Source organism: Mobula hypostoma, chromosome 7 (assembly GCF_963921235.1).
Source record: "Mobula hypostoma chromosome 7, sMobHyp1.1, whole genome shotgun sequence".
NCBI lineage: Eukaryota > Metazoa > Chordata > Chondrichthyes > Myliobatiformes > Myliobatidae > Mobula > Mobula hypostoma.
The window spans coordinates 187,152,618-187,164,717 of record NC_086103.1 but is presented as its reverse complement, the minus strand read 5'-3'; the positions used below and the strand labels follow the sequence as shown (position 1 = coordinate 187,164,717).

At 49.7% G+C, this 12,100-nt stretch overlaps 1 protein-coding gene across 1 annotated transcript in view; it reads right to left on the bottom strand.

Moving 5' to 3' along the window:
- trpc2b (transient receptor potential cation channel subfamily C member 2b) overlaps positions 1–12,100 on the bottom strand; it is a 73,216-nt gene that overhangs the window by 53,678 nt on the left and 7,438 nt on the right. The window contains exons 2-4 of the mRNA XM_063052991.1: positions 2,339–3,040; positions 1,387–1,593; positions 476–640 (exon numbers count right to left, since the gene is read on the bottom strand). Coding sequence (XP_062909061.1) covers positions 476–640; positions 1,387–1,593; positions 2,339–3,040 — 1,074 coding nt within the window. The remainder of the gene's footprint in view (positions 1–475; positions 641–1,386; positions 1,594–2,338; positions 3,041–12,100) is intronic.

Genomic DNA, 12,100 nt, shown 5'->3' with positions numbered 1-12,100 from the left:
AGTCTGAAGCCTCCCCAACACAGGTATTCCCCCTATCCAGAACCATCCCTCCCAGATAAACCCTGCAGCACAGGAAATCCCCCACCCCCCTCAGGACCGTCACAACGTAACCCCTCACTGGGAAACCACTCTTCCTCAGGAACTACCTTGATCCTTCATGAAAACCGTCCCCCCAGTCTCTCCCCCCATCCATGGGGCATTCCTCACCCCCCTCATCACTGGGGTGACCCTTCCCCACCCACCTTGCTCCATGAAGCAATCCTCCCCTCCCAAGGACCGCAATCCCTTCCTGGGAATCCTTTACAAGACGCCCTCTCCCCTCCCCAGGAAACCCTCCCCTCCCTCCTCGGGAAGCTCTTTCCTACCCAGGTCCCTTTCCCGCAACCCCTCCCCGCACCGGGACTCTCTCCTCCTCCTGTTTCGGGACACAGGGTGCTCCCAGCCTTGGTGGGCCATCCCCCCTCGGGACACCCACCTTGGTCCTGGGTGCGATCAGGTAGACGAGGCAGATCACCGGCATGCTGAGGAAGAGGCCGCTGGAGATGAAGATGAGCCAAATGGTGCGGCTGCCCCTCCACCACGTCAGTTTGCCGCACCAGATGGATGTCAGGACCTGCTGGCAGATCGGGTGGGCCACAAACTGCGGGAGGGGCAAGGGCACAGCATCAGTGGCAGGTGGTTGTGGGGGTGGGAGGGGGGCACGGAGGGAGAGGGGGAGAGAGGGGGGGACAGAGAGGAGGGAACGGACAAAGAGAGATGGAACAGAGAGAGAGAGAGAGGAAGGGAGGGGACAGAGAGAGAGGGGGGATGCAGAGAGAGAGGGGGAGGGGGAGGGGTAGGGGCAGAGAATCGAGGGCAGGGGACAGAGGGGGAGGGGTGGGGGAGCAGGACAGAAGGGGTGAGGAGGGGAGGGGTATGACAGGAGAGGGTGGTGGGACAGAGAGAGAGACAGACAGGGAGAGTGGGGAGCATAGAGAGGGGGGGACAGAAAGAAAGGGAGAGAGGGGGGCAGAGACAGAAACTGACAGAGAGGGAGGGAGACGGAGAGGCAGGCAGTGAGGAACGAAGGGAGAGCGAGAGAGACAGGGAGGGAGGGAGGGAGAGATGGGGTGTAGAGAGAGTAGGGAGAGAGTGGAGGGAGGGAGGCAGGCAGACGGGGGTAGTGAGAGGGAGACAAGACAGGGGGGGAGGGGGGAGGGGAGAGAGGGCGGAGGGAGATGGTGAAAGAGATTGGGCGAGAGAGAGGGGAGAGGGGCAGACTGCCAGTCAGAAAGGGACGGGGGACAGAGATAGAGCGAGACAGACAGACAGAGACACAGATGGAGATAGATTGTAGAGGGGTGGGGGGGGTTCAGAGATGGAAGATGTTTTCTACCCCTCGCTCACCCTCTTCTGGTTGTAGTTGACGGCCAGCCGGAGCCGGCCCAGGTTGGGGATTCCCTCCTCGAAGGCCTGGTTGTCCATGTCATCGTCCTCGTCCTGGTCCTCTCTGCAGTCGTTGAGGATGGCATTGACCTCGCTCTGGTTCCGACACATGCCAAGCAGCTCGACGGCCAGGTCCTGGCAAAGTTCCTCCAGGTTCAGGTACTCTGGCTGCAGGAACAAGGCAGGCTCAGGGCTGGGAACCCCATCCACGGGAGATCCCACCCCAGGGAGCCCCACCCGAATGGGAGTCTCCCAACCCAAAGAAGGTGGCCAACGAGAGCGTCCCACTCTGAGGGTGGCGGCCATCGGGAATGACCGAACCAGATGAGATCAGCCAATGGGAGTGTCCCAGTTCTGAGGGCATAGCCAATCAGTGTCCCAAACTGAGTGCAATGGCCAATTGGACTGCCCCAGCCCCTGAGGAATGGCCAACCAGAGTGTTCCAATCCAACAGGAACAGCCAACCGGAGAATCCAACCCCAAAGAGATCAGCCAATGGGAAGCTCAGCTCCCAGAGCATTCCTCCCTGAGGAACAGCAAACTGGAGCGTTCCAACCCGAGGAACAACCAAAGTAAGGATCCCATCCCAAAGGGGATCCGTAAACCGTAGATCCAGGCACAATGTTCCATCTTGCCTTGCCGACACTGCACCTGTGACACCAGGCACTTCAGCCCATCCTGCTGTGCAAGCCCATTGTAAAATGGAGGTGACTCCATTTGCAACAAATGAGCACCAGTCTCAGCAGGTCACTCAGTGTCTGTGGAGAGAGGATTCAGGTCGCTGTGTCACTCAGTACCGCCCCCCCCCCCACGGTGTGGTGTGGGAGTACTGTGGGGGGGGTGGTGACTGGGGTAATATTTCTGCATAGCCCTGGGCACTCCCCCCTCCCAGCCAGCCGACCCCTTCCCTCACCTTGAACTCGGGCTCCTTCTTGGACAGCTGCTTGAGCTCTCTGCTGAGCTTAAAGGCACTCAGCATGGCGTCCTCATTGGCGATGGAGAGGTAGGGCCGGCTGGCCAGACCCTTGTAGGTGTTCATGCGAGAGAGCGAGAACTTGAGCATGTCGTACTGCCGTCCGTTGAGGCACTCGGGGCAGGCGCACGAGATCTTGTGGGGAGTGGGGATGACGTGACCCTTCTTCATCAGAAGGTCCACGATCTCGAAGAGGTTCTTCTGGCAGGCCAGGGTGAGCGGGGTGACTCCCGGTGCAAAGCGGGAGCTGTCGATGGAATGGTCGAAGAGGGCCAGCGAGAAGGACATGATGTCCACCTTGTTGTGGCTCACCCCCTTCTGCTGGTCCAGGCGTTCCAACAGCAACTTCACCACGTTGATGAGGTTCATGTCCACCGCCACCAGCAGGGCCTCGTGGATCTGTCGGAAGTCGAACTTGACGCAGCGGAGCAGGGCCACGATGATCTCCTCATTGCTCATGCGGATGGCTAGGTTGAGGGCCTCCCTCCAGGACCGGTCCTCGGTGTCATCCAGCTGCCTCAGGATCCCATCACTGGTCTGCAGTAGCTTGTAGATCTTGGCCAGGTTCCCATCGTAGATGGCTCCAATCAGGCTGGGCGGGAACTTCATTTTCTTGCCCGCTATCTCCCGCCAGTTGTCCTCCTGTCAAAACAGACGTGCGAGGTGATGCATTTTAAAGAATCGTAGTCACATCACACACACTCTCATCCATCAGGAGCAGTCAGGGAGATAAATCAGTGCATTATTGTTCAGTGTACTGAGGTAAAAGCTTTGCCTGCAATCACACACACCGATTTATTACGCAGTGCATTGAGGGAAAACAACAAAGTGTCACAGTTACAGAGGAAATTTAGACCAGATCATAGCAAAGTAGGTTCTGAAGTCAAGTGTCCTTGTTGTTGTAAGAGGGAACCACTCAAGAGTCTGATAACAGAGGGGTAGAAGCTGTCCTTCAGCCTGCGGGGACGTGCTTTCAGGCTTTTGTATCTTCTGCCCGATGGAGGAGGGGAGAAGAGAAACTGTCCGGGTTGGGTGGTCTTTGATTACGTTGGCTGCTTTACTGAGGCAGCGTGAAGTGTAGACAGAATCCATGGAGGGGAGGCATGTCCCTGTGATATGCTGAGCTGTCCACAGCTATCTGCAGTTTCTTGCGGTCGCGGGCGGACATGTTGATGAACCAAACTGTGATGCCCTCCAGACTAATTAACAATGTTCAGGAACAGCTTTTACCCCTTAACCATCAGGGGATATCGTCACTCACCCCAACACTCAACTGTTCCCACAACCTATGGACTCACTTTCAAGGACTCCTCACCTCATGGTCTCGATATTTATTGCTATTTATTTATTTATTATTACTTTGGGGTTTTTCTCTTTTTCTACTTGCACAGTTTGTTGTCTCTTGGTCTTTGGTTGTGTCTTGTTAGGTGTGGTCTTTCATTGATTCTATTGCATTTTTTGTATTTGCTGTGAATGCCCACAAGAAAATGAATCTCCGGGTAGTATATGGGTGACAGTTACATCCTTTGATAATACACTTACTTTGAACTTTGATGCATCTCCACCAGAGGCCACAGAGACTCGGTCACTGGTGCATTTACCATGACAGTAAATAGACTTCAGATTTTAAGGATATTCAAGGTAGAGGGTTTAGTCAGGAAGGTGGGACTAATGTAAAACAATGGAGCAGGACAGAGGGGCTGAATGGCCTCTTCGAGCCCCCAATTCTAATGTTTGGAAGGAAGGAAATGACATCAGTTTGTGAAGCAGAGTGAAAGTTTAGTCAGAGTAAACAGTTGTTTCAAGCCGAGACCTTTCTTTATTCGGAGTTGATTTTCCATTGATCTGCCGAGTTGCCCCAGCATTCTGAGTGTGTTCCCCGTACTGTTCTATGCTCCATTCACCCTTTCAGAAAGCAATTGATCGGGTGGTTACGAAGGCGTATGGCATGCTTGCCTAGTCACCCAATTATAGGAAGGATGTGAAGGCTTTGGAGAGGATGCAGAAGAGATTTACCAGAGGAGGCTGAGGGGAGATCTGATAGAAGTTGATAAGATTATGAGGGGCGCAGAAGTAGACAGACATTAACTTTCTCCCGGTTTGAAATGTCTAATACCACAGGGCATACATTTAGGGTGAGAGGTGCACACACACAGACACACACAGATACATTATACCGCAGTTCCTCTCCATAGATCATAAGACCATAGATATAGGAGCAGAATTAGGCCATTTGGCCCATCAAGTCTGCTCCACTATTTCATCATGATTGATCCAATTTTCCTCTCAGCCGCAGTCTCCGGCATTCTCCCCATATCCCTTCATGCTCGGACTAATCAGGAATCTATCAACCTCTACCTGGAATTCAGAAGGATGAGGGGAGATCTCATTGAAACCTTTCAAATGTTGAAAAGCCCGACACGGTAGATGTGGAAAGGATATTTCCCATGGTGGGGGAGTCTAGGACAAGGGGCACAGTCTCAGTATAGAGGGCGGCCTTTCAAAACAGAGATGTGAAGAAATTTCTTTAGCCATAGGGTGGTGAATTTGTGGAATTTATTACCACAGGCAGCTGTGGAGGCCAGGTTGTTGGGTGTATTTAAGGTAGAGCTTGATAGGTTCTCGACTGGACATGGCATCAAAAGCTACGGGGAGAAGGCTGGGAGTGGGGCTGAGGATGGGAAAAAGGTATCAGCCATGATTGAATGGTGAAGCAGACTCGATGGGCCAAATGGCCTAATTCTGGTCCTATGTCTTATGGTGTAAAAATACCCGATGACTTGACCTCCATAGCCACCTGCAGCAATGAATTCCACAGTCACCATTCTCTGGCTAAAGAAATCCTTCCTCATCTCCGTCCTAAATGGATATTCCTCTATTCTGTACTGTGTCCTCTGCCTGACCTGCTGAGTTCCTCCAACTTTTTGTCTGGATTTCCAGCATCTGCAGAATCTAGAATCATACAACACTACAACACAGAAACAGGCTCTTCGGCCCATTTGGTCTGTCTAGAAACATTAATCTGCTTCGTCCCATTAACCACACCCAGACCCTAACACTCCATGCCTTTCCCATCCATCTACCTATCCCAATTTTCTCTTAAACGTTGAAATCAAACCTGCATCTAACATCTGCACTGGCAGCTCGTTCCACACTCTCACCACCCTCTGAGTGAAGAAGTTTCCCCTCATGTTCCCTTAAACATTTCACCTTTCACCCTTAACCCATGACCTCTGGTTCTAGTCTCACCAACCCTCAGTGGAAAAAGCCTATTTGCATTTACCCTATCAATACCCTTCATAATTTTCTATATCTCCCCTCATTCTTCTACATTCTGAGGAATGAAGTCCTAACCGATTCAAACTTTCCCTATAATTAACGTCCTCAAATCCCAGCAACATCATCGTAAGTTTTCTCTGCACTCTTTCAAAGTTATTTACATCTTTGCTGAATGTAGGTGACCAGATCTGCACACAATACTCGAAGTGAGGCCTCATCAACCAACCTCTTGTGTTTGGAAAGGCGGGGACTGATTCGGGGTAGTCAACGTGGCTTTGTGTGACGGAACCATATCTCACAAATCTGAATGAGATTTTTTAGAAAGGCGAACAAGAGGATTGGTGAGGGCAGGACAGTAGACATGGTAGGTTAGATCCCATGGGATTCAGGATGAGATAACCAATTGGATTTTAATACATCACACACAAAGTACTGGAGGAACTCAGCAGGTCAAGCAGTATCTGTGGAGAGGAATGAACAGTCGATGTTTCGAGCCAAGACCCTTCGTCAGGACTGGAAAGGAAGGGGGTAGAAACCAGAATAAAAACATGGGGGAGGGTGAATAAGCAGACAGGTGATAGGCCAGACCAGGTGAGGGGAAGGTGGGTGGGGAAGGGAAGGGATGAAGTAAGAAGCTGGGAGGTGATCAGTGGGAGAGATAAGAGCTGAAGAAGAAGAAATCTGATAGGAGAGGAGAGTGGACCGTGGAAAAAAGGGAAGAAGGAAGGGATAGGCAGGTGTGGAGAAGAGAAAGGGTAAGGAGGAAGCCAAAATGGGGAATGGGAAAATAGTGAAGGGAAGAGAGGAGAAATTACCAGAAGTTAGAGAAATCAGTGTTCATGCAGTCGGGTTGGAGGCTCCTCACATGGGATATGAGGTGTTGCTGCTCCAGTCTGAGAGGGGCTTCATCGTGGCAAAAGAGCAGACCGTGGACGACATGTCAGAATGAGAATAGGAAGCCGAAATGGGCGGCCACTGTGAGCTCCTGCCAATTGACCCCAGTCTACACTGAGTCTCTCCAATGCAGAGAAGCCACACAGGAACACCCCAGCAGACTCGCAGGAGAAGTGTGCCTCCTGTAAGACTATTTGGGGCCCTGAATGGTGGTGAGGGAGGAGGTGTGGCACTTGTTTTGCTTGCAGAGATAAGTGCCGGGAGTGTTTTTAAGTTGGTTTGGTGGAAGGAGTAAACGCAACTTAGAAATTACCCATACAGCAAAGCCCACAAAGCTGTGCCAAACACATCCTTAACTTAGAAATTACCCATAGCCCTCTATTTTTCTAAGCTCCTATCCAGGAGTCTCTTAAAAGACCTTATCATATCTGCTTCCTCCACCGTCACCAGCAGCAGATTCCACGCACTCACCACTCTCTGCGTAAAAAACTCACCACTGATATCTCCTCTGTACCTACTTCCAAGCACCTTAACACTGTGCCCTTTCGTGCTAGCCATTTCAGACCTGGGAAAAGGCCTCTGACTATCCACACGATCAATGCCTCTCATCATCTTATACACCTCTCATCCTCTGTCGCTCCAAGGAAAAAATACCGAGTTCACTCAACCTATTCTCATAAGGCATGCTCCCCAATCCAGGCAACATCCTTGTAAATCTCCTCTGCACCCTTTCTATGGTTTCTACACCCTTCCTGTAGTGAGGCGACCAGAACTGAGCACAGTACTCCAAGTGGGGTCTGACCAGGGTCCTATATAGCTGTAACATTACCTCTCGGCTCTTAAACTCAATCCCACAATTGATGAAGGCCAATGCACCGTATGCCTTATTAACCACAGAGTCAACCTACGCAGCTGCTTTGAGTGTCCTATGGACTCAGACCCCAAGATCCCTCTGATCCTCCACACTGCCAAGAGTCTTACCATTAATACTATATTCTGCCATCATATTTGGCCAACCAAAGTGAACCCCCTCACACTTATCTGGGTTGAACTCCATCTGCCACTTCTCAGCCCAGTTTTGCATCCTATCAATGTCCCACTGTAACCTCTGACAGCCCTCCACACTATCCACAACACCCCCAAACTATGTCATCAGCAAATTTACTAACCCATCCCTCCACTTCCTCATCCAAGTCATTTATAAAAATCACGAAGAGTAGAAGTCCCAGAACAGATCCCTGGTCACCCACCTCCATGCAGAATATGACCCATCTACAACCACTCTTTGCCTTCTGTGGGCAAGCCAGTTCTGGATCCACAAAGCAATGTCCCCTTGGATCCCATGCCTTCTTATTTTCTCAATAAGCCTTGCATGGGATACCTTATCAAATGCCTTGCTGAAATCCATATACACTACATCTACTGCTCTATCTTCATCAATGTGTTTAGTCACATCCTCAAAAAATTCAATCAGGCTCGTAAGGCACGACCTGCCTTTGACAAAATCATGCTATCTATTCCTAATCATATTATCCCTCCCCAAATATTCATAAATCCTGCCTCTCATGATCTTCTTCATCAATTTTCCAACCACTGAAGTAAGACTCACTGGTCTATAAATTCCTGGGCTATCTCTACTCCTTTTCTTGAATAATGGAACAACATCCACAACCCTCCAATCCTCTGGAACCTCACCCATCCCCATTGACGATGCAAAGATCATCGCCAGAGGCTCAGCAATCTCCTCCCTTGCCTACCACAGTAGCCTGGGGTACATCTCATCAGGTTCCGGTGACTTATCCAACTTGATTCTTTCCAAAAGCTCCAGCACATCCTCTTCCTTAATATCTACATGTTCTCCAAATGTTCATAAATCCTGCCTCTCAGGATCTTCTCCATCAACTTAGCAACCACCGAAGTAAGGTTCACTGGTCTATAATTTCCTGGGCTATCTCTACTCCCTTTCTTGAATAAGGGAACAACATCTGCAACCCTCCAATCCTCTGGAACCTCTCCCTTCCCCAATGATGATGCAAAGATTATTGCTAGAGGCTCAGCAATCTCCTCCCTCACCTCCCACAGTAGTCTGGGGTACATCTCATCTGCTATCAGTAACTTATCCAACTTGATGCTTTTCAAAATCTCCAGCAAATCTTCTTTCATAATGTCTATATATTCAAGCTTTTCAGTCCACTGTAAGTCATCCCTACAATTGCCAAGGTCCTTTTCCATAGTGAATACTGGAGCACAGTATTCATTAAGTACTTCTACCATCCAGTTCCAGACACACTTTTTCACTGTCACACTTGATTAGTCCTATTCTCTAACATCTTTTCCTCTTGCTGTTCACATACTTGTAGAATGCCTTGGGGTTTTCCTTAACCCTGTCCACCAAGGCCTTCTCATGGCCCCTTCTGGCTCTCCTAATTTCATTCTTAAGCTCCTTCCTGCTAGCCTTATAATTTTCTAGATCTGTATCATTACCTAGTTTCTTGATCCTTTTGTAACCTCTTTTCTTCATGACTAGATTTACAACAGCCTTTGTACACCACAGTTCCTGTGCCCTAACATCCCTTCCGTCTCATTGGAACGTACCTATGCAGAACTCCATGCAAATATCCCCTGAACATTTGCCACATTTCTGCTGTACGTTTCCCTGAGAACATCTGTTTCCAATTTATGCTTCCAAGTTCCTGCCTGATAGCCTCGTATTTCTCCTTACTCCAATTAAACATTTCCGTAACTTGTCTGTTCCTATCCCCATCCAATGTTATGGTAAAGGAGATATTGAACCTTTCCTGTTCCTAACTTCCACTCACAGAGACTCCATACGCGTAGATAATCTGCAGCCGTGACACTACAGTATCTCTGACTGACAGTGCCACGCCCCCACCTCTTTTGTCCCCCCCCGTCCTTTCTGAAACATCTAAAGCCTGGCACTTGAAGTAACCATTCCTGCCCCTGAGCCATCCAAGTCTCTGTATGGCCACAACATTGTAGCTCCAAGTACTGATCCACACTCTAAGCTCATCTGCTTTGTTCATGATGCTTCTTGCATTAAAATAGACACATCTCAAACCACTGGTCTGAGGGATATGATGGAGCGATGTTTCTGAAACTGGTGGCCTGCGGCTAGTGGAGTACCACAGGATCAGTGCTAGGTCTGTTGTCGTTTGCCATCTATATCAACGATCCGGATGAGAATGTACGTGACATGTTTGGCATATCTGTGGATGTCTCCAGAGTCGGTTGAGTGACGGGCAGTGAAGGGGTTGTCTAAGGTTTCTCCAGGATGTAGGTCATCATTGAAAGTGAGCCAAGGGATGGCAGATGGAATTTAACGTAGATGAGTGAAATCGGATGGTGGGCCAAAGGGGTTGTATCCCTATTGTGGGACTCGTGACAGATCTCCCAGTGGCCACCCATTACAATCTGAGCTTCTGTTCTCATTCTGACACGTCAGTCCATGGCCTCCTCTACTTCCACCATGAGTCTAAACTCAGGCTGGAGGAACAACACCTCATATACATAGGAGATGCTGGAAATCCAAACCAACAGGTACAAAATGCTGGAGGAACTCAGCCAGTCAATCAGTATCTATGGAAATGAATAAACAGTCGATGCTTTGGACCGAGGCCCTTCTTCAGGACTGAACAGGAAGGGGGAAGATGCCAGAATTAAAAGGTTGGGGGGGAGGGGGAAGAGGATAGCTAGACCATGACAGGTGAAACCAGGTGGGTGGGAAAGGCCAAAGTTAGGAGAAGAAGGAATCTGAAGGGAGTAGAGAATGGGCCATAGGAGAAAGGGAAGAAGATGGGACACGATGGGGAGATGATAGGCAGTTGAGGAGAAGAGGTAGGAGGCTAGAGAGGTGAATAAAAGCAGAGGGAAGGGGAGAGGAAAAGTTACTGGAAGGAGAAATCAATTTTAATGCCATCAGGTTGGAGGCTACCAAGACAGAATATAAGGTGTTGCTCCTCCACCCTCAGGGTGGCCTATTGTGGCAAAAGAGAGGCCATGGACCGACATGTCGGAATGGGAATGGGAAGTAAAACGTGCCAAGAGGGATGAAAGGACAAAGAGATCACAGAGGGAGTAATACCTGCAGACTGCGGAGAGTGGGGAGGGAGGTAAGGATGTGTTTGTTGGTAGGATCCTGTTGAAGATGGCCGAAGATGTGGAGAATGGTGAGGCTCACAGAGTGGTAGGTGAGGACAATAAAACCTCTATTCCTGTTAAGGCACCTCACATTCAGTCTGGGTAGCCTCATGAACAATGATTACTCCAACTTTCGTGCTCTGATACCAGAGCAGGGAAATCGTGACCAATATCTCACACAGTGGAACATTGTGAGCAGTTCTGGTTGCTGTACGTAGAAGGGACGAGGTTAACAATTAAACCAAAGAGAGATCGCAAGGATATTACCAGAAAAGGAGGGCTTGAGTTATCAAGAGGTGCTGGACAGGCTGGGACTGTTTTTCCTAGAGTGAGGGAGGTAGAGGGGTGATGTGATAGAGGTTTATAATATCCTGAGGGGTGTAGATAAGGTGGGTGGTTACAGTCTTTTCCCTGGGGGGTGTATGAGGCTGGAGGACACAGTTTTAAGGTGAGGGGAAAGATTTAAAGGGAATTTGAGGGGCAGCTTTCTTTAATAGAGGGTGGTGAGTGTGTGGAATGAGCTGCCAGAGGAAATGATGACGATGGCTGCAATTACAAAATTATTTAAAAGGCATTTGGATAGTTAACTCGCCATGGACAGCCCAAGCCCGGCTGTGAGAGGAGGAGGGTTGTACATGGGGCTAGCAACCCCATCCCGTAAAAACCCAGAGCCACAGAAACACCAGCTGAAGCTCGAAAGACCCCGTCCCTGGGAGGAAGGATGAAGATGGACTGTACCCAGGACAAAGGACTCTGGGGAGCTGCTGTCGGAGGACTGTGGCCCAGTAGGGGTGATGGGCTTCAGCAGAAGAGAAAAGATTCAGACTGGCTCGAAGGAAAGGTTTAGAGGCAGATAACCCAAACACGGGCAAGTACCAGACAGTAAGTTTTTAAGGTGAAAAGCGAAAAGTTAGAGATGTTGAGTGGTACATTTTTTTACACAGCCAATGGTGCCTGGAATGAGCCCCCAGTGGTGGGGGGGCTGATAACGTATGATAGAGATAGTTAAGGGGTACATGGATGTACAGGGAGTGGAGGGAGACGGACCGTGTCAGGTACATTAGACACTAGACACTAGAACACTACAGCACAGTACAGGCCCTTCGGCCCTCGATGTTGTGCCGACCCATATAATCCTTAAAAAACACGTACTAAACCCACACTACCCCGTAACCCTCTATTTTTCTTTCATCCATGTGCCTGTCCAAGAGGCTCTTAAATACCCCTAATGTTTTAGCCTCCACCACCATCCCTGGCAAGTCATTCCAGGCACTCACAACCCTCTGTGTAAAAAAAAATTACCCCTGATGTCTCCCCTAAACTTTGCACATATGCCCTCTGGTGTTTGCTGTTCATGCCCTGGGAAACAGG